The sequence below is a fragment of the Monocercomonoides exilis genome (assembly GCF_001643675.1).
Source record: "Monocercomonoides exilis strain PA203 chromosome Unknown scaffold3-2548433, whole genome shotgun sequence".
In the NCBI taxonomy this organism is placed as follows: Eukaryota; Preaxostyla; order Oxymonadida; family Polymastigidae; genus Monocercomonoides; species Monocercomonoides exilis.
Window position 1 is genome coordinate 281,839 of NW_027150548.1, and position 21,234 is coordinate 303,072.

Sequence of the window (21,234 nt, forward strand, 5' to 3'; positions counted from 1 at the left end):
AAAATTACAAAAATAATTATTGCACTTCACTTCATACATGTTTATTTTTTATTTTTTTCACTTCAAAAATAAATATTGATAAATCAAATAATTTGATGTGTACCATAATAAGCAATTTGCAAAAGGATGGTCGTTCTTTCATTTTGTTATTTCTTTGTTGTTATCTTTGCATGTTCCGAAGTGGAAAGTAGCGCACATACATTTTATGCCCAATTTTCTTCTTTCATGGATAATGCAGGATGGCATTCTGTTGATGTTCCAAATCCAAGAAAAAATCCATCGAAAGCAATTCCTGCTGATAAAATTGATGAATACTTAGCTGTTTACAATGCAACTGTATTGCCTGCTTCTTGGATTTGCAATCCAGATGGATATATAAGTGCTAGAAATTACAAAGGCGCAAATGATGATATTGACTCTTTCAACAAAGAAACGACAAGTGAGCTCGGGATCGTAGTAATAAACGTGTGCACTTTTCACTATTGAAATACGTTAATTGTAAACATTTATATTAGAGCATTGATCCAAATGAAAATATCTCTGAATTTGCTCGTAAGGTGTTTAACAATTGGGAGATTGGAAGCTCAGTTTCAAACAATGGAATTCTTTTTGTATTAAGGTTATTTACCTTATTAATCTTTTTATGAAAAATAGTTAACAATATGTTATTTTTTCCCTGTATTTTAGCGTGAATGACAGATTGATGCAATTTCAGAATGGTGCAGGGGCAAAAGAAATGACTCAAACAGTTATGAGCAATATATTCGATAATGTGAAGCCACTTCTTAGAGATGCGAACTATGATAGAGTATGCATTTTGAGCCATTGAAAATGCATTGGAAATGAAACTCAATTTTAATAATTGTTTTTTTTTTAATAACAGGCTGTTACAACTGTAATCGAGGGAGTGAAAAATGCTTTCAAACACCAATCTCCAAACAACAACAACACCAACGGGTTAAGCACCGTCGGAACAATTTCCATTGTAATTTCAGTCGTATTAGTTGTTGCCTTAGTGCTGTTTATCTTCCTTTGTTGCTGCTGCCCTTGCTGTGCTCCTATTCTTGCGTGCTTTTCGTGCGGAAGCCGTTCGTCTGGCTACTATGATCGCCCTGGTTACTATGACCGTCCGGGTTACTACGACCGCCCAGGATACTACGGCCGTCCAGATCCATTTTACGACCATCCTCCTCACCATGGCTTCCACGAGCATCACAGACATCACGAAAGTTCCCCCGCTGCTCCACGGTCGACCACAACGTACAACAGCTTTGGTGGATGCTCAACTGCAGGAGGATCAAGTGCAGGCTCCTCTTGGTAATAATTGCATTAAATGCAGTGTTTTTGAGAATTACAGTTCTATTTTATTTTTTATTTTTATTTTTTATTTTTTTTTTTCACATTTTATTTTGTAGTTTTTCTAAAACTACAGTTTTTTGATTGACATTCTGTTAAACTTTGATAAGTAATTTTCATGCATTTAAATGCATTGTAATGAATATTTTTATTTTTGACAATATGAGATTCTTTTGATGAACAGTATTGTGGGTTTTTTAATGATTTTCCAGTTGTTGACTCGGTTTGTATTTTGTACTTCGTTTCTTTGATTGTTTTATATTTTTTTTGTTTTCTATTGTTTGCGAATGTGTGGATATTCTCCACGCTTGTATATTTCAGAGCTTTATTGCGCTGACTGCTTTTGTATAATTTATTGTAATCCGAGGTCACACCTTTTTTCCTGTAGTATCTTTTATTGAAATTTTATTGAATACAAAATATTTTACTACGGAAAAGTTATATTCCTTCTTTGTGAGTCAAATATTTTTAGTAAATTCATTGACTCATTACAATAAGCAAAATGCATTTTCCATGCTAAATAATTCGAATAATCGTTTTGTAAGTGCATTTAGTTCGATAAATGTAATGACAATATGGAGAAAAAAATTATGAATTTGAACTGCTAACAGTTGTTTAACAAAATGAATATTTGAATGTTTCAGAATATGAAATGAATAGAAAATGTGATAAAGCTTTGAATAAATGATGAAATTATTAATTCCTTCTCAAAGACTCTTTCAAACAATAACTGAAATAGATAAATAAACAGGAAAATTCAATAATGCTCACTGATTTGAAATGGCTTCCTATTGTGTTTAAACAGAGATTCAATAATTGAACTCTGAAAAGGAATTCGTTTGATTTACTTCTTCTTCTTCTTCTCTTTATTTTTGACTTCCAACAATCAACACGCTTTTTCGTGTATATCTCCAGTTGATTGAGAGGGATCTTCCGCTATTGCTTCTTTGCTTGACTCGCTTTTCTCTTTGTTTTCTTCTCTTTTTTCAGAGCTGATAGCATCTTCGTCTGTTTTCAATGCTTCTTCAGAAATATCTTTTGCTTTCTCCTTTCTGGCTCTTCTCAGCCTGCGGTGCTGCCTCCTTTCCTTCTTTTCGTTTTCAAAGCTGCTTTCCGCTGAATCGTCAGATTCCTCTCCTTTCTCTAATCTCGCTTTTCTCTTTTCTGCCCTTTCTTTTCTCCGCTGTTCTCTTTGCTTTTCTTTCTCCTCTTTCCTCTTCTTCCTTCTTTCCTCCTTCTCCTTTTTCTCCTCCATCGCCATCCTCTCAAACACCCCACCAAACATCTTTTTTTCCTTCTCATTTTGGATCCTAATAAGCGCGTTCGTGTATTCAATCTCTCTCAGAATCGACTTATCATCAGGCGCCAGCAACTTCGCTGCTTCGAAATCTGCTTTCGCTCCATCGAGATCGCAGCAGCCACGCTTAGCCATGCCTCTTCGAAAATGCGCCTTGGCACTGTTGCCATCAATCTTAACGGCATTGTTTGCTTCTCTAAGCGCCTTTTGAGGTAAAGGAGGAGAAACCTTCAAATAGCACAACGACATGTTTAGATGATACGCAAGTTTTAGTGGAAGAATCTGTTCCCTGATAGAATTTTTTGCCTTGAAGGCCGTCCACACATATGTCAATCCTAATTTATAGATTTCTGTTGCTTTGTCCCATTTTCCTTCTTTCACAAATTTTGCTCCTTCCTCTTTCAATTCTGTTGCTTTTGCAATTTGATCCAAAGTATGCTTTGGTTTTAAAATACAAGAAAGCAATTCTATTGTAAATATCAACGTTGAATCGCCAGGAATTTTTGGTGGTTTCCCTTCTTTTCCATACGCTAAGAGAGATGATACTTTGAATTCTGAAATTTCTCCAACTTTCATTGTTGCAACTCCAATGTCCCAACCTTTAATAACATCACCTTCACCGAGTCGAAATTTAAACGGAGAATTTATGTCCTGATTTTCATCAAACACTGTTCCATCTTCAAGTTTTCCCGTGAATAAAACCTTCAAGTTGGAATGTTTTTGGGGGGAAATACCTGTTCCCTCTTTGATAATGCGCTTCACAAGTTTTCCAGAAAGAAGGGGCAATATGTCATACGTTCCATCATCCAACAAATGAGGTTCTGGATCCTTATACTCGTCATTTGATTCAGAAGATTCATCGTTTGTATCAAAAATTGTTGTCATAGTAGCAGTAGTTTCATCTGCATCGTAATCAGTTGCAGTTGACGGAGATTCATATTCATCCTCGCTCATTAAAATGAAATAATATTTATGAAAATATTACGATAGAGATCAAATTATTTTTATAATTCAATTTTTTTTTCTCATCATTATTTTTTTGTATTAGTTGATTATAATGAAAATGTTCGGTCGTAATTTTGACAGAATCTTCAAATAATTAAAAAAAAAAACGAAATTGATTTTTGAAATAACAAAAGAAAAGAAAATTTTCAATAATTCCAATTTCTTCTTGTTTTTTCACAATATTCATCAAATATAACAATATTTTAATAGCTTATCTTAAAATTGCTTTATTTATAATTTATAAATATTTTTGTTCTCAAAATTATTATAAGATATGATCAGATGCCCAGACCAATAAAAGGTGCTCCGAAGCCACCAAAAATACCTAAGTCTAACGACCGTGGAGTTGTATATCTTGGAAGTGTACCACGGGGTTTTGAAGAAACGGAAATGAAGAAGTTCTTTTCCCAGTTTGGAGAAGTTACACGACTTCGAATATCACGTAATAAAAAGGTTTATACTTATTATTTTTATTTGTTCTTGGAATTATGTTGTCATGATATTTGTTCCTTGCATGTTTCTATTAATGATCGGCTTTGCTATTATTTTTTGCGTGAATAACTTAAGACTGGAAGAATGAGGCATTATGCTTTCATAGAGTTTGCCGATGAAAATATTGCTAAAGTTGTTGCACAATCAATGGATCAATACATACTTTATGAACGAATTTTGAAGGCCAAAGTTTGTTCTTTTACGATTTTTCTTTCAATTTTCATATATATTCTTTTTTTAAATTGGTAAAGTTTGTTCCAAAAGAATTTGTTCATCCAAAACTCTTCTTTCAATGGAAAAAGAAATGGAGAAAATTGAATAAAAGAGAGATAATGAACAAAAGATTAACCAAAGTTTGTTTTCTTTCATTTTTAGCTATTTATTTCAATATTATTGTGAAACTCAGCCAAAAACTGAAAAACAGTTAGAAAAACGAAAATCAAGAATTGCAAATAAAGATAAAAGCAGGGAGAAAAAATTAAAATCTCTTGGATTTACAACAATTATCCAAAGACCATCAAAGGATTCTCCAAAAAGTTAAAAAAAATTTTTTTTTCCACTTCACTAAAAGCATCTCACTTCATGCGAAGAAACTTCATATTCTTTCCTAACATTTATGCTGTATATTTGCTAAGCAATCTGATAATAAAAAATAATCACTTCGAAGAGTGAAGCTGCTGTTAAACAGTTGAAAATTGTTGAAAAAAACATAAAAATATCTTGTTGAGTAGGAACACAAACAAACAAACAAAGGGGAAAAAAAAATGAACAAGTGCACACAATATAATTATAATTACTGAAAATCAGTTAACATTAAGTTGATAAAATCTTATAAAACATAATTTGAAACATCCAAACACTTAAACATCAAATGAAAAACCAAAATATCAAAGGCAATAACTTGTATGTTCAAAATAAGAAATATATACAACTTATGCAAATAACAAAACTTAAAAGCAATTCAATTTGAAATGATAACTCAAGAATTGCTTTTACATTAAAAAATCTAGAGAAAAAAAAATGATATGAAATGAATTGATAGAATACACTTTGCAATACATAAAATGAAACGGAAGGCGATGCGATTTTGTATGATTTGATATAAAATTTCCGTTCTATTAAATAATGTTCTGATCATTTTTCCTCTTCTTTCGTGAACAATCGCATGAAAAGCCGAATTGAGAAATTGTACCGGCAACAAAAGCGGTGAAACAAATTACAAAATTTTGTATAAATCCTAAATAGTCATTGTTCATTTCTTCGAGAAGCGAAGGAAAACCGTACACATGAATGAAATCAGGCAAATATGTACGTAAAACAACATCAGCCATTTGAGGCTCTTCTGTGTTATAAATACTTATCAACTTTTCTGCAACAGAGGAATTTCGAATAAAAATACTTCCAACTTGCGCAATTGATGAAAGCTCACAATAATTTTGTCTATGAGGCCCAGCACATGAGCATGGAATTGGATCAATGGAGAATATTTCCCAATTAGATGGAAGAGAATGAACTGTATTTATTAACGTATCAAATTGAAAATTTTCTAATGAGTCTGGGGAAAATAAAATAAGTGTAATTCCATCTTGACCTTCAGTACGAGTTTTGTCAACAATGTTAAAAAACAACTGTAAAAAAGTTTGCCAAGATGATATCAAAGAAAATGCCATATAAATGTGACCAAAATTATGCAAATGTTTTGTAAAATTAAATTTTGTTTCAGGATGAAGGTTTGGATTGTAAGAAGGACTCTGTCCATAAGCTGATAAATAAAATAACTTTTCATCAATTGCCGAAAATTTTCGAAAGGGAATATTCCGAAAGCTCAAAAGCATTTTTATTTTGTTTGATTGCTTAACGTTAAACGGCTTCTCAACAACTATCACATCTTGCAAATGGTATTGAGTAAGAATTTCGCATTGCCTCTGAGTCCAGAGCTCTTTATTACACTGATTATCGCAACTTATCAACTGAAACAACGAAATTATAAAAAATATTATCGATATTAACATAATTTGTAAATATTAAGACTTCCACAGCAAAAGAAATCTTAAATAACCCATAAATAATTATTCATAAAAATTTTTCTGTGACAAACGATTTATTTTTTTAAACAAAAACATTTTTTTGATATTTTCCTTTAAATTTCCAATTAATCACGCTTTCAATTTTGAAAATCAGTTAAAAAAACAATTATCCTTGCCCATAATTGTATTATAAATAATTTGATTGAAAAAAACTTTTCATGCTCATGTCAAAAGCAAAAGAATTAAAAAATACATCAAAAAAATAGTTTCAAAACTATGGATATGATGACAGTGAATGAAGAGATTGAATATTTTAAAAGTGGTTTTTATTAAAAAGTATATTCTTTGAAATTTTTTGCTCATAACTGTCAAATATTTTTTATCTTTTATTTCAACAGAAATCCGGAAAAAAGAAATTGGAGAATTGGAGCCGCTGCTGATAAGATTTTATCATTTGCTAAAATTATTGAAACCCAAGATTCATGAGTTCTCCAAATCTTTTAAACACAAATACATTATTAATAAATTGAAGGACAGCTGTGGAGCTATTGAAAGTCCTCGCGAAGTTTTGGCAGCTCGCGTTCTTGGGGGAATATCCCGAATTTTATGCCTTTCCAGCGATCTTTTTGAAGGAATATATAAAATGAGAATGAGAAAACTATCTAAGCCAGCGAAAAGACTGGCAAAATCAATTTCACTGTTTTCTGAAGAGGAAAGATATGAAGACATTGATTACGAACTGGGTCATTTGTGCGAACAGGACGATGAAGATATTTGCCTGAATACAATTGCTTATTATAGATATCAAACAGTCAAATATGGTATTGAAATCTTTTTTGAGCAGTAATTTATTTCAAGAAATGTTTTAATTATTTATTTCTTTGACTTTAGGAGGCACTCCAATTATTGGAGAGGAAAGACATGCTTTTGTTGGGAATTGGCTGTTTAACCTTTTATCAAACAAATATCATTCTGTTGTTATCGAAACAATCAAAATGACGAAAAAGCTGTCATCACTAAGAGTTTATTTGATATTTGGCAAGACAGTCAAAAAGAACAACATTTTGGCTCTTGATTCGTTTCTTCCAGATCCAAATGCATTCAATTCCAGACAAGCCTCTGTTGGATTGCCCAAATGCAATTCTTCTGACTGGATTCCGCCTGTGTACTCACGCGGTGCAATTTGCTGCATGGCATTTCAAGCATTCGAGTGCTTGTGCAGGCTTTCAGCCAAACACATTTATGCATTTGTTCATATATTAACTTGTCAGGACAAAATTGTGGAAAAGGTGTTTTGCTATTTGTTTGGAAGCTGGACTGAAGAAGAATGGAAGGCTATTTTCCCTGGAAGCAGATTTTTGGATGCAAGTTGCTCTGATATTTATTCTTCAGGTGGAGCCAACTTCCAACACATGATCGATGGATTGTATTGCGAAGAGCAAAGTGTGCAAAAAATGATTTCAAAGTTTCAGATGTGTGCAATTATGTTCATCAGATGTTTCCTTGTGAAGCAGACTTATGAGTCAATCACTCGATGCATGAAAAGAGATTTTATGAGAAGAATAGCTTCATTGTCTTGTGACACGACAAACGATTTGTTGAGACTGGAGGCAGCAAAGGCACTTTTGGATGGATGGGTCTGTGTATCATTGGAGGCACAAATACGTCCACTTCGGGAGGATGTTGATGAAGAAGATATTGAAAATTACTCGTGCCTTCCGCAACCTTTGCGCGGAGAGCTAAAAGCAATGTTAGCAGAGGCGTGCGAAGAAGAAGGAGTTATTGACACGTTGAATGCTCATTTGGCTCCAAATTTATCAGAAGATGTTGTCAAAGCGAAGAAGGATGAACGAATAAGAAGAAGGCTGAAGGCAAAATGTGACCCAAGCATTTGCCCGGTTTGCGCCATGTATGCAGATGCAGATATCAATTATAATGAAATGGGAAGAGAAGATAAAAAAGAGAAAGAAAAGAGAGTGAAAGATACAGAGGTACAATTTCATGATCTTTTGGATTCAACAGTCAAAGAAGAAGAAAAATATTTTGGACTGTTAAAAAAATGTGTGAATGCAGGTGAAATGTCTTCAAATGTGTATTCGAAGATTCTGTTTGGTGATGATTGGGCGAGCTATTATTATATTGACGATTGTTATTAGACTAAGTGGAGTCTTTAGACGAAGAAGAAAAGAAAGATCATTGAAAGGAGCAAAAATGAGTATGATGATTTTCATGAATAATGAAGAAGAAGAAGAAGAAGAAGAAGAAGAAGAAGAAGAAGAAGTATTTATGTATTTATTTGCCTGTTCAATTGTTCACGAAGCTTTTGAGGACTTCATTTTGGGATATATTTTTTGACAATTTGATACAGAACTTTATTTTGCTATTTTGAAAAGAATTTTTGTTTATTTTTTGAAAGCTTATGGATTCCTGTTTAAACAAGAATGTTGTGAAGATTTTTCATCTATTTTTGGTAAATTCAAGAAAATCTAATGATTCCCAATTCAAATTCTCTTTTTCTCAAAAATTGAGGAAAACAATTTTTGTAATGTGTTGATTTTTGAATAGTTCGTTCGATATTTCTTGAAAAATTTAGAAGTGAAACGAAATACATCAGAATATTTCAAGAAGATTTTGTAATTTGAGATTGTTGGTGCTTTTAGCCTTCAAACTGTTTGGCAACTGAATGAAAATTCAACAAGCTCAAAAAACAGCGTCTGTTTCTGATTTTTCATGTTTCTCTTTATGCAGATAATATTGAATGTTTTCGTTATGAAATTGAAAAAAACCACACTTATCAAAATGACCTTCTCATCTTTCTTGTTCAAAGTTTTTCTTTTTCATTTGCTTTTCTTTCTTTCCTTCTTTCTACTGACAGCTTCCCTCTGACTTCATCAACATGCATCAATTGCCTCTGTCTTTTGAACTTTGTCATCTCATTCGCTTCTCCAATCTTCTGCTTCTTTTTCAGCCCCATTTCTTCTTTCTTCATTTGCAACTCTTTTTATTTTGCTTCCATTTTTGTTGCCAATATTCCTTCATCATCATCATCATTTCCTCCTCATATACGCCTCTTTTTGAGATCTCCTCTTTCTTCATCATCCACTGCGATTCTTCTTTGTTCTTCATTCTGTTCATCTTCACCTTCCACAGCTCTTCATTCTTCTCCTTCTGTTTCTGCTTTGTGATTCATTCTCTTTCATCTCTTTTGTCTGTTTGATCTTCTCTCTCTCTTTCTCTCTTTCTTTAATGTGCCTCTGCTAAGAGATCTTCATTCCGATCTCTCTGCCTCTTTCTTCCTTTCCTTCGATAACTTTCACATTGACTTCCATCACACATGCTTTTCTCGCTTTTCGGTTGTTCGTTCATTCTTGTGATTATAATGGCAATATCCTCTTTGAAATATTTCTTATTCATCATCATCTTCTTCTTCCCTTTTCTCTCTTCCTCTGCTCATCCTTTTTAGTTTTTGTTTCCTTTTCTTTTCGCTGAAATTTCCTCCCTGTGCTTTGCTTCTGGCTCAACTGCTTCCTCCTTCTCCAAAAAAAAAATAATTTCATTGAAGATTTTCTTCAATTCCACTGCTCATCACAAGTCAACTTTCTTTTTGATTGTTTTGTGTTTTGTCGGTTGGTATGCTTCTGCTTTCTCCTTCATCAACCCATCTTTCATTTTCTTTTTCACTTTTCTGGCTTTTCTTCTTCAAAACCATCTAATCTTTCACTCTTTCAATATTTTGGATTAAAAAATAATAATCACTTCAAAAAAAAAAAAATAACGACAGCAAACCTTCTAATCATTTTTATAAGCAATTTTCTGTTTTTTTATCCCATTGGCAACTGCTTTCTTCAATTCAATTTCATTATTCCTTCCTTTTTCGAATGTTCCATCATCTGATTCTCCAATCATCCTTTCCAGAAGTCATTTCTCCATCAAATGCATCGATTTTATGCTCTTCTGAAAAATGTGAAATTCATGTTTTCTGCTCAAATTCCATTCTCATCATTGAAAAATATCATTGTTTTTCGTCTGAAAATATCATCTCCAATTCCCTTCCCAATCCCTTCACCCTGGGCACTTTCCATATGAATTCGCTGGCTCAACTCCATAGTCAGCCTGCACAATGAGATATAAAGCTTTCATTCATTTTCATTCATTTCCGCCTCCTGCCCTGAAAACAATGCAAAAATAAATTTCATTCAAAGACAAATAAATATAAACTCAAACAATCTTTCTGCTCCCTTTCGGTCTTTTCGGTGAATTCAGCGAAGCATTTTTATTCAAAAACACTTTCTTAATTCTCCAAAATTATCATGTCTGCTTTACCTAAATCATAAAAACATTTTCAAAAAATGAAAAAGAAAAAAAAAAATAAATTCTCTTTTCAAGGGAAATCAAATCAAACATTTATCACATTTCCATTGAACAGCAAGAACAATACATGCGCAGAAAAAAAATAGTCAAAAAAAAATATAAATTACATTTAAAAAATGAAATCGTATTATGAAACAAACATTAAATATGCAATCTTTAAGTAAATAAAATGCCTTTGTCATCATTCGAGATTTCATAAAAATCTGTGAATAGAAAAAATTCTTTTAAGAATAATTTGATTGATCGCAGGAATAATTAATATTTTCATTTTTGATATGTTTGGATGTCGTTTATCTTGTGGAATATGAAAGGAAATTCGACAGCAATATTTTTATTGGCAATAACGTTGTGTATGCTTACCAGAAGCGAAGTAGTTGAAAATACTATCCCCAATGGGCAAGCGGAGAACGTTGGAAATGCAAGATTCAATCATATCACATGTGCTGAGACAAGTCTAAAAATCATCAACACCTCCTTGTGTGTGACCCATCTCACCATGGCACCTCTCGCTGGTTGTCCACTCCTCACTGCCCAACACCACTCGGCTGCAACCATCTGCTCCTCCACTTGCCAAGTCAACCCAGCAACAAAATCTCCACTTTTCCTCTCTGCCCATGCCTCTATCATCCTCTCAAACTTCTCCCTCACCACCCACCAACCTGCCATCCTCTCCTTCCCCCTCTTCTCCACCCCAAACAATCTCTTCCCAGACGCCCACTCCCCAATCCCTGCCTCCTTCTCCATCTCCCACTCCTCTTTCTCCTCCTTCATCTCCCTCGTCCAGCCCTTCCTTTTTTCTCCTTCTTCCCTCTCTTCCCCTTCCCCTTCTCCATCTCCATCCCTTTTTCCTTCTCCTTCATCTTCCTCATCCTCACCCACATCATCTTCTTTTTCTTCCCCTTCCTCTTCTCCTTCTCCTCTCCATAACCATCACCAATCCCATCCCCACCTCCAAATCCACCTCAATCTCCATCTCTCAAACACCATCTTCTCCAACATCTCCTCTCCTCAATCCCCTCTATCGCTTCCATTCCTTCCTTCACACTCACTCAACCCATTCATCTCAACCACCTCTTCCTCTTCTTCCTCTTCCACTTCCACCAACACCAATTCAATCCCCTCCTTCTCTCTTCACTCATCTCTCTCCATCCACTCAACCATCTTTCTCCGAACTCGCAACCCCATCGATGGTGCCATCCTCCCCAACCTCAACAGCCCATTCACTTCTCTTTCTGCCTTCAACACTTCCTTTCTCCACCAAACACGCTCTTTACCAAATGCTGCTGTGGTTCATATTGGAACAGAATCTCAAAGAAAAACACCTGGAAGGTTGACTTCTTTTGATGCTAACAGCCATATCTTCAAATGGTGTGAATGGAATGAATCAAATGGAGGAAGTGATTGGGGTGGTGCACTTAAAGTTGTTTGCACAAATGCAAATCTCACAATCACTTCTTGTTCGTTTTTCAATTGTTCTTGCACAGGAAATGGTGAAGGAGGAGCAATATTCTGTCGATACTTATTGAAAATCAGCATCACAAAATCTAATTTCACAAACTGTTCTGCATTTGGTGGAGGAGCAGCCGCAATATGGCATCCACAATCAAATGCTGTTTATTCATTCTCAGAAAATAGAGTTGATAGTTGTAAAATAAAAGGCAATTATGGAACTGGTTGGTATTTTGGTCTCGATAACATGCCATCTGATGCAAAATTCTTATTCAAAAATTGCTCCTGCATTGCAAATACTGGTGGAAATGCGGCCGGTGCAGTCACGTTTCATTACCCTCCACCACAAAAACCAAAACAATGCTTGCTCCAAGAGTGCCAGTTCATCAACAACAAAGTCGAAAATCCAACTTCCTATGGAGGCGCTGCTCTATGTTGCACAAACACCTTCACTTGGATGAATGGAAATAAATTCATCACATTCTGCTTCTTCGATGGCAACACTGCCACAAATGGCAGAGGAAATGATGTGTTCTTTTACGGAAGTGATATTACCCAATCCCCATTCCAGCAATGTGGATCAACAACAGAATCAAAAAGAGTGTATAATAATGGAAAAGCTGATAGTGATGTGTACAACAGTTGGCTTCCAATCATCAACCAGAACAAAATAGTCTCAAATGGTGGAAGTGATGTCGATGCCTGTGGCAAAACACAGCAAAGCCCATGCGCCACTGTGGAGTATGCCCTCGGATGCGTTGCTCCCTTCAGCGATGCCTCCCTCTCTCTTCTCGTCTCCACTTTCACTCCCACAAAGACTCTCACATTTCGTGCTCCAAATACAAAAATCACTGGAAACGGCACAACTGCCACCACCATCGCCTCCAGTGGCATTCCCCAACCACAAAACTCATATTCACAGTCATCACAATCAGCATCATCATTTTCTTCATTTCCTTCTTCAACATCTTCTTCACCAGATCCATCTGCCACTTCTGCCCTCTTCCAACAAACTCAGGGCTCCCTCACAGTCTCTGCCCTCGCCATCGCCCACAACTCCTCAAATCCCATCACCCCCATCCTCTTCCACCTCTCCCAAAACTCCCCTTCCCTCAACCTCAACGCAACCACCATCACCGGAACAACCTCCAATTCAATCACAACCCCCCTCTTCTTCCTCACTGCTGGCTCCCTCGCCCTCAACCACACAGCAATCACTCATCTCACTCTCAACAGCCAGAGCATCTTCCACCTCACCTCCTTCACCGCTCCCCTCACCCTCAACTCCTCCAACATCACCCACATCACCTCCACAGCCACCCCCGCCAGCTGTGTCCTCTCCTCTGCCACCTCCCCTGCCCTCTCCCTCTCCCTCGCCAACTGCACCATCACCAACATCAACTCAGCTCCACAACACCAACAGACTGCCACAGATGGCGGGTGCATCTCATTCGCCTCATCTGTCCCTGCCAATACGTTTTCAGTGAGTGATTCCACCTTCTTTAGCTGCTGCGTGAGTGAGGATGTGAATAATGGAGGAAAAGGAGGAGGAATATATTTGGATTGCAGTCTGAATGAAGGAGGATTTCAACTTTCATCGATATCGTTTTCTGGATGCTCAGCAACAGTTGGGAAGAACATGTTTGTGAAGAGCAACAATCTTGTGGACACTATGAATACAGAGCGTTTTGCATTTGATTGCTCAGGATATTCTAATGATGGGAATGCATTTGTTGGAGAAGATGGGGGGTATGGAGAAATGGATCTTCGAGTGTTTCTTGTTTCTTTGAAGTGGATGGTTGTGTCTGTATCGACTGGTGGTCATGACACATTGGGATGTGGAAATGAAAAATTCCCATGTGAATCAATGAAGAGTGGAATTGACCATATTGACAGAAGTGGGACAGTTGGAGAAAGGAAAGTGAAAGTGAAAGATGAAGTGACAATTGAAGATATTTATTCCTTCACAGATGAACTTGTGATTGATGGATGTGTGAATGAGGGAGATGCCATTAAACACAAGCCTATTCGTTTTGAATCTTCAATCAAAGAGAATTCTGCATCATTATCATCATCTGTTATTTCATCAATTCAGCCACTCAGCTTCTTTTATTTGAAGCTGCAGATTCCAAGTCAATTTGTACCAAGTATGAATTCGTTGATCTCATCGAGTGGGGTTCTTGAGCTCGTAAACTGTTTATTTGAGATCCAATCAATAGCAGATATTGTTCAATACTCATTGATAACAACAACCACTGGAAGTTGCACATTGAAAGGATGCAGTTTGACAGATTGTTCATTTGCTGTATCTCCATTGGTGATGGCTTCTTCCGTTTTGTTAGAAAACAGTAACTTTTCAAACATTGCGAACGTAGGCAGTGAAGAAGGAGGTATTGCAAGAGTGACATTAAAAAATGACGAAGATTTGGTGATCAAATCAACAAATGCATCATCTTGCTCACTTTCATCAAGCAATGGAAAAGGCGGATTCTTGTATTTGGATTGTGAGAATTGTTTGAGTGAAAAACCATTTGTTTTTGATATTGGTGTCACTTTTGAAAATAACAATGCAGCCACAGGGAGGAATATGTTCATTTTGGCAAATGATTTAAATACTTCTGTGACAAATGATTCATTCAAATTTGATTATTTGTCAATGATAAATGAAAGCAATTTGTTTGTTGGAAGTGATGATTTTCATTCAAACAAAGATTTGTTCATGTTCCTCATTCCATACAGCTCCATTGAGATATTTATCTCATCTGAAGGATATGATGTTGTAAGATGCGGAAGTGAGAAAGAGCCATGTTTCACAATGTGGAAAGGGATGGAAAACATGAAAAAGGAAATTGGAAATAAAACAATTCAGATTGAAGGATCGACAATTATTCGAGATTCATACAATGTGTCCAATTATCAGATCAAAAAGAGTGTAAAGATGGGAGAAGAAGATATAAAAGCGATATTGAGTTTTGAAAAGGCAATTGGAAGTCAACTGGAATATTTCATGGAAAATGATGAACATCTTGAATTATCAAATATCCAACTTCAACTGACATCTGGATTTGACAATTCAGCCAAAACAATTATTTCAAACAAAAATGGAGAATTGGTAATAAGTGGATGTTCATTCCATTCAGAGGCTGGAGTGAACAATGGATTTGATTGTGTGTTTGTGGATGCGATTGGAGGAAGTGTAGAAGTGAATGATTTGTCGATTGAATCATGCAATGTTGGAAACAGTATTTTTTCAATTAACAATGCTGGAGTTTCTTGCCAGTTGAAGAATGTTCGAGTGAAATTGTTGAATGAAAGCGGAGGATGTCTTCTTCTGATCAAAGGATCTGAATTAACAACAAAGATAAATGAAGTGGGTGAGGAAGTGAGTCTCAATATTGATAATTCATCATTTTCAGGAGTGAAGAGAAGTGACAATGGAGCAAGCGTTTTGGAATCGAAGAGTGACAAAAAGATTTGTTTGATTGTAAAGGAGAGCAACATCACAGAAGATAAGGCAGAAGATAGTGAAAAAGGAGGGGCGATATTCTTCACATTGGGATCGTCTGGATCAATGAATATGATTGACTCCAAAATCACAAATTGCAATTGCAGTATTAGTTCAGGGAAAGGAGGAGGAGTATATTTGACAACAGATGAAAGAGGAGAATTGAATTTTTCATTTGCGGGTATGAAACTCAGTTCAAACACAGCAAGAGTGGGGAATGACATTTTCATTGAATGCTTCAACATCACATGGCAGATCAATGAAAGGCAATTCCAGTTTGATCTTCGAGAAGGCCACTATTCACGAATTAATGCGATATATGGAATTGATGAATGTGAATATCCAAGCTTGACAGATCTAATTGGATTTGTGACGATTCATCAGAGCGACACAATCATTGTGAGCAGTGTGAATGGATCGGATGATAGGCAATGTGGAACAAATGCTCTTCCATGTGATTCAATTGATTATGGACTTGTTCATTTGGCATCAGATATTCTGAGTCTGATATTTGTTGTTGAAAAGAGTGTGATTGAAGAAGAGATAAACCTGAAGGAAATGAGTTTGAGTTCGAAGAACAGAGACTTGTGTGAAGTTGAAGTGAAATCAAACATTGGAACAACAAGAGAAGCGCTGGTGATAACAACTGGAACAGTCTCATTGTTGAGAGTGAACTTTGTGTTTGATCCAAATTTCGTTTCTCAACATGAATCATTAATATCACCAGAGGGAGGAATTCTTGAGATAATGAATTGCTTATTCACTTCAAAACAATCCAATGAAGAAGAAAATGAAGCTTTTGCAAACATTCCATTTCACACAATAAAAATGGTAAAAGGAGAATTACAACTCGATGGATGCACAATATCAAATCTTATTCTTCATGAATCTGCTTTGCATCTTTCATCACCATTTCCATTGGTGATTGATTCATTAACGATTTGCAATTCAACAATAGAAACTTCTCTGATAGATATAAATGAATGTGGACAATTAACAATCAAGGATTTCAAAACGGAAAATATCTCAGTTGAAGGAAATGAAGAATCATTGATATCTTGCTTGGCAATGAAAAAGACAATTCAATTGGCAAATTGCACAATGGGTGGAGTCAGTTCAAAGACCACAAAAGGCAAATTGATGAAATTGGAGAATTGTTTGGACGTGAAAATGGACAGTTGCATTTTTGATGGGAGTTCAAAGGAAAGAAATGAAAAGAATTCAAATACAGAAGGAGAGATGTGCAGATGGGAAGGATCTCTTGTTGATATTGTGAAGAGTTCTGTGATGATGAAAGACACAACAATCTCGAATTCACCAGATGGTGGAATGACAATGAGTGGAGGAAATATCATGATTGAAAAAGGAGAGTTTTTGAATAATAATCCATCAATTGAAGGATATCCATCATTGAGAAGAAACATCCTCTGTTCAGATTCAGGAACATTGAATGTGATGAGTTTGAAAGGAGGAGATGGATGGAAGGATAACACATCATTGTGGATGTTGAATGAAGGGTGCAATTTTGAAGGGATTGTTTCAGAAAGGGATTCATCATTTTTCATTCCAGTTCTGGAGAGTGTGGAAGCAAAAGAAGAGACAGATAGAATGAAGCTGACATTCAAAGGGATGCTTCTTGTTCCATGCAACTTGTCATTCTCAGTTGTGAAGAAGAAGGGAGAAGGGAAAGAGATTGAACATTTTGATTTTGATTCAAATGGATTCTTGTCAGAAAGAGAAGTTGAAGGAAGTGCGACAAAGAATCTTATCAGCAATTGTGGAGATGAAATTGAGGTGAGTGTGCATGTTTTATTTGGGAATGCAGAATCTCCTTCTTCAACAAATTCATTCATTCTGAAAAATGCAAGTATTACTCCTCCAAAAGTTGATGAAAGAAAAACAGAAGGAGGAAATAAGAATAACAATGGAAATGTGAATATGATTGAATGGAGTTTGTTTGCCTTTATTGGCTGTGTTGCAGTTATTATTATTCTGTTGTTTGTTATTGTTGTGGTTGTTGTGCTTTTGCGAAGGAAATTGAGGGAAGCAGAAAAGAAAGCAGAGGAAGCAGAATCAGAAGCAAGACAAATAATGGAAAAGATTGAGAGAAGAAGGGAAAACAATGGGGGATGTATTGAGATGAGCGAGATGCCATCCACACTGCTGGAAGGGATGACAAGCCAAATTCCACTTCTCATTGACAACGATGAAGAAGATCTTCCAGAGCCTCCGTCAATGACTGATGGAGAGCTGAATGAAAATGATTTTCCAGATTTGGAACCACCATTGCTATTTTCTGAGGACGATTCTGCTGCTGGAGCACCAAAATCTCATTCACTCAATGTGATATCAGCGAAGAAACCATTTCGAGAGAAAGAGAAAAAGAACATCAAAACATTACACTCAGTGATTCATTCAGTTCAGGGCAATTTCACACTGGGAACAAGAGCGATGGATGTTGTTGATGGAAAAGAGGTGGTTTTGGCAGTGGCAGAGCTATTTGAGCATTTGATTTCAGTTGATGATGAAAGGGTGGAAATGATGGCGAGGCAGCTGTGCCCATATACAATCTTTGTTGAGGAAGGGAGCAATGAAATATTTGTTTTGACAGAGGAATTGGAGGAAGAGAAGCAGAAGGAAGAAATGAAACGATGGAAGGCACCAGAAATTGGAAATGAAGATGAGGAAGTGGAAAATGATGGAATTGAGCAAGCAGTTGTATTCACACTTGGACTGATACTCCATGAAATGACAACAGGAGAAGTGCCATTGAGTGAATGTGAAGCCGAGGAAGCACAGGAGATGATGAGGGATGGAGTGCGACCACTGACAGACGGAATCGAAGGAGAAGAAATGGTTGAGCTGATAGAGAGGATGTGGGGAGATGAGCCAGATATCAGACCCACTTTGGGAGAAGTGATTCAATCGCTGATGGAAATGGCAGAGAATGACGCAGAGTGACATGAGATACGAATTCAATGAACACCAACCAAAAACTTGCATTTTGTGAACTTGGAGAAACTGAAACTTGCTTTTCTCTTTTTGTTTAATTTGAAGCTTCTTAAACGATTTGTGCCGATCCAGAAATGTTTTATATGATGGCTTTGTGGTTATTTTTATGAATAATCGCGTCAATACTGAAATCTAATTAAAAACCAAAACTTGTTTTCCATTTCGTTGCTTATTCAAGTCCATTTTGATTTGGAATTGAAAAAGTGATTTGTTGAAAAGTTTAATCAGCTTTGAATGTTATTTGAATTTCATTTTATCGCTCATGCCAAACAGCTGAGAATATCATTATATTTCAAGCAACAACTGCTTCAAATCAGGTTTTCAATTATGTTCTAAAATGCATTGCATTGGAAATGAAAGGAAAATTAAATAAAACCACTCGTTTTAGCGAAAAATATTTATTTTGTGAATTTTCATGTGAATTTTCTTATGGCTAATCCTATTTGAAATCAAACTTTTTCTTCAGTCTTCATCATTTTTTTCTCAATGTGAATTCCATAGTGTGTTTAATGATCAATGGATTAGGGTCATATTTTTATTAGATCCTATTTTTTTTTAAATCAATTATTTTGCCATCCACATTTCGATTTATTAATTGAGTTTTTGGTATTTAAGAATTATTTTATTAACTGAATACATCCTTTTAAATGCGTAACCTGTTTCTTATGGGGAGGAGTGGTGGTTGAAAGCCTCCAGTTGAAACTATATCAGTTACAGGTTGGTTCAAATGAATGAAATTCTTAATAATATGCATTTGATGCACAAAAAAATGTTTTTAAAAGAATATTGAAATTTATTTCAATAAAATAAAAAATTGGCTAAATGATTATAACCCAAAAAATAAAAAACGAAAAATGAAGTTGCAAGGAAATCTACTGCGGGTCAGCTGAAGCTGCTGGAGGCGATGCTATCATTCAAATATCTGTAATTTTGGAATCCACTGGAGCGAATAGCACACATATAAAACGATGGAGCTGTGCGTATGGTGGATGCATACAACAGCAAAAAATTCAGCAAAATTCGAATCAAGCGTGCGGTGAAGGCTGTTCGGCAAGGCAGACTGGTTTCGAAAATTGGAAGACCTACTGTGGTCATTGGCGAAAAAGAGCATACAGTGATGTACGAAACAACAATAGAATCACTCTCTGGAGCTAGCCTAACCATCAAGAAAATGCGTGAACTGGTTTGCATAAATATTCTTTGAAATGAATCAATTAATATTAATTAGATTGAAAACGTTGTTAGTGATTTGAAACCAGAAAACAAGCCAGATGTCGAAGTTTCTGCTTCCGTTTCCTACGACTTTTTCAAAAGACATCCCGAGCTGAAGACTTCAATGCCGAAAATTGTTGATGCAATTAGACTTGCCGTATCATTCTTACAAGTTCAAAAGCCTAGATCTGAAATAATCGATGGATTACACCAGAAATGTTATGACAACAAAGTCCTCATCTTCAACGTGGACAAGACATCGCTCAGGGTTCCCGACAGCTCCAATCGGAATGTCGTTCATCCGGCTAATACAAAACCCGGTTTCGCTAAATCTGCGGTGCGAATGGCGAATTCCACACTGATTGCGGAGGTCGCAGCTGATGGACAATCACTTCCTCCATTTGTTCTGTTGCCGAGTCTCAAACTTCCTAATGACCTGAAGCCTCTTCAGTCTTTAAATCTTGAGATTTGGCCGAACAAATGCGGATGGATTGAATCTTCAACGTTTAGGAATGATGCACTCACAATTCTTCTCACTTCAATCAAAGAAAGAAGGCAACGCATGTCACTCGACGAATCGCAATGCTTGCTTCTCATCGACTCACACATTTCTCGAGCAGATCCAACAATCTGGCGAGAGTTCAAAAAAGAAAATGTGGATGTTGTGACATTCGTCCATCACAGCACACACATCTCCCAGCCACTTGACCAAGGCACATTTGCAGTTCTGAAGCCTGAGATGAGCTCACAGGTTGAAGTGCCTTATCCTCGCCTTCAACTTCGAAGAGAACTGCTCTTATTGAAGCTCTCCAACAATCAATTCATTCGGCGCTATCACCTTCTGTCATTAATAGAGCATTCAAATGCAGCGGCGTGCTGAAAGACTCGCCTGGGCCAGTTCTGATGAAGCTTCCACTTTCATCGAGTTATTATCTTCCTTCACATAAAAATCGATTTGACTTCCACGGTAAAGAAATAACAGAAGAAAAGGCGCTAAATGAGTGGGATGATTATTTGAAAAAGAAAAGTGAAATGGAAAATGAAAAAGAAAACATTTCTGATGAAAAAAATGATGAAACAACAAATTAAACAAAAAAGTTGTAAAGAAAGTTCAAAATACTTCAAGATGAGAACGATATTGAGATAAAAATCATCTGATGAAATTGAAAGTGGAAGGGGAAAAAGAAAAATCATTCGCAAAAACAATTCGAGCTTTGAATTTTTTTAAAATTTTTTTATTTCGAAAAATTTGGAAACAAATAAAAGAGATATGGTATATCAGCCATAGATCCATCTCGATTAGGCCAATCAATATTATCGATTTATGAATATCTGGTGGTTGTTATCATCTTGCATAATAAGTTGGAATAGGCAATGATAATAAGATAGAGATCGATGATTATTGCTGATACTCTTAGGGGTTTATCATGATTAGATATTCAGTGATGTTCTATAAAGATGAAGTCGTTGATAGGTGTAATCGAGATATATCCATAGCGGGTATACCA

At 35.9% G+C, this 21,234-nt stretch overlaps 7 protein-coding genes across 7 annotated transcripts; 5 read left to right on the top strand and 2 right to left on the bottom strand.

The window, feature by feature from the left end:
- The first annotated feature begins 109 nt into the window (after nucleotides 1-109).
- On the top strand, nucleotides 110-1,793 carry MONOS_14915 (putative TPM domain containing protein). Its single transcript, XM_067867754.1, has 4 exons — nucleotides 110-465; nucleotides 516-619; nucleotides 688-808; nucleotides 884-1,793. Exons 1-4 carry the CDS (start codon nucleotides 127-129, stop codon nucleotides 1,319-1,321), a joined length of 1,002 nt encoding a protein of 333 aa, XP_067735046.1. The 5' UTR covers nucleotides 110-126; the 3' UTR covers nucleotides 1,322-1,793.
- Nucleotides 1,794-1,951: 158 nt separating this feature from the next.
- On the bottom strand, nucleotides 1,952-3,765 carry MONOS_14916 (putative peptidyl-prolyl isomerase). Its single transcript, XM_067867755.1, has one exon. The coding sequence runs from the start codon at nucleotides 3,605-3,607 to the stop codon at nucleotides 2,243-2,245; it is 1,365 nt and encodes a 454-aa protein (XP_067735047.1). The 5' UTR covers nucleotides 3,608-3,765; the 3' UTR covers nucleotides 1,952-2,242.
- Nucleotides 3,766-3,932: 167 nt separating this feature from the next.
- On the top strand, nucleotides 3,933-4,782 carry MONOS_14917 (putative RNA-binding domain-containing protein). The gene is made up of 4 exons (XM_067867756.1): nucleotides 3,933-4,111; nucleotides 4,226-4,339; nucleotides 4,402-4,503; nucleotides 4,557-4,782. The coding sequence occupies exons 1-4, from the start codon at nucleotides 3,941-3,943 to the stop codon at nucleotides 4,689-4,691; spliced, it is 522 nt and encodes a 173-aa protein (XP_067735048.1). The 5' UTR covers nucleotides 3,933-3,940; the 3' UTR covers nucleotides 4,692-4,782.
- A 2,038-nt stretch (nucleotides 4,783-6,820) lies between these two features.
- MONOS_14918 (uncharacterized protein) lies at nucleotides 6,821-8,333 on the top strand (the record flags this gene model as incomplete). The annotated part of the gene is made up of 2 exons (XM_067867757.1): nucleotides 6,821-6,998; nucleotides 7,069-8,333. 2 exons carry the CDS (start codon nucleotides 6,821-6,823, stop codon nucleotides 8,331-8,333), a joined length of 1,443 nt encoding a protein of 480 aa, XP_067735049.1.
- Nucleotides 8,334-10,977: 2,644 nt separating this feature from the next.
- MONOS_15566 (uncharacterized protein) lies at nucleotides 10,978-11,547 on the bottom strand (the record flags this gene model as incomplete). Its single annotated transcript, XM_067868452.1, has 2 exons — nucleotides 10,978-11,467; nucleotides 11,531-11,547. The coding sequence occupies 2 exons, from the start codon at nucleotides 11,545-11,547 to the stop codon at nucleotides 10,978-10,980; spliced, it is 507 nt and encodes a 168-aa protein (XP_067735050.1).
- Nucleotides 11,548-12,244: 697 nt separating this feature from the next.
- MONOS_15565 (uncharacterized protein) lies at nucleotides 12,245-18,642 on the top strand (the record flags this gene model as incomplete). Its single annotated transcript, XM_067868451.1, has 1 exon — nucleotides 12,245-18,642. The coding sequence occupies one exon, from the start codon at nucleotides 12,245-12,247 to the stop codon at nucleotides 18,461-18,463; it is 6,219 nt and encodes a 2,072-aa protein (XP_067735051.1). The 3' UTR covers nucleotides 18,464-18,642.
- An 854-nt stretch (nucleotides 18,643-19,496) lies between these two features.
- Nucleotides 19,497-20,606, top strand: MONOS_15564 (uncharacterized protein; the record flags this gene model as incomplete). The annotated part of the gene is made up of 2 exons (XM_067868450.1): nucleotides 19,497-19,697; nucleotides 19,743-20,606. 2 exons carry the CDS (start codon nucleotides 19,497-19,499, stop codon nucleotides 20,604-20,606), a joined length of 1,065 nt encoding a protein of 354 aa, XP_067735052.1.
- Between the last annotated feature and the right edge of the window lie 628 nt (nucleotides 20,607-21,234).

Excerpts from the sequence above, each read along its gene's own strand:
- MONOS_14915 (XM_067867754.1), top strand. The coding sequence starts at position 127 with ATGGTCGTTCTTTCATTTTGTTATTTCTTTGTTGTTATCTTTGCATGT. Across the intron at positions 466-515 it reads TCGGGATCGTAGTAATAAAC|AGCATTGATCCAAATGAAAA; the intron begins GTGTGCACTTTT and ends CATTTATATTAG. Across the intron at positions 620-687 it reads GGAATTCTTTTTGTATTAAG|CGTGAATGACAGATTGATGC; the intron begins GTTATTTACCTT and ends CCTGTATTTTAG.
- MONOS_14916 (XM_067867755.1), bottom strand. The coding sequence starts at position 3,607 with ATGAGCGAGGATGAATATGAATCTCCGTCAACTGCAACTGATTACGAT.
- MONOS_14917 (XM_067867756.1), top strand. The coding sequence starts at position 3,941 with ATGCCCAGACCAATAAAAGGTGCTCCGAAGCCACCAAAAATACCTAAG. Across the intron at positions 4,112-4,225 it reads GAATATCACGTAATAAAAAG|ACTGGAAGAATGAGGCATTA; the intron begins GTTTATACTTAT and ends GAATAACTTAAG. Across the intron at positions 4,340-4,401 it reads AACGAATTTTGAAGGCCAAA|TTTGTTCCAAAAGAATTTGT; the intron begins GTTTGTTCTTTT and ends AAATTGGTAAAG.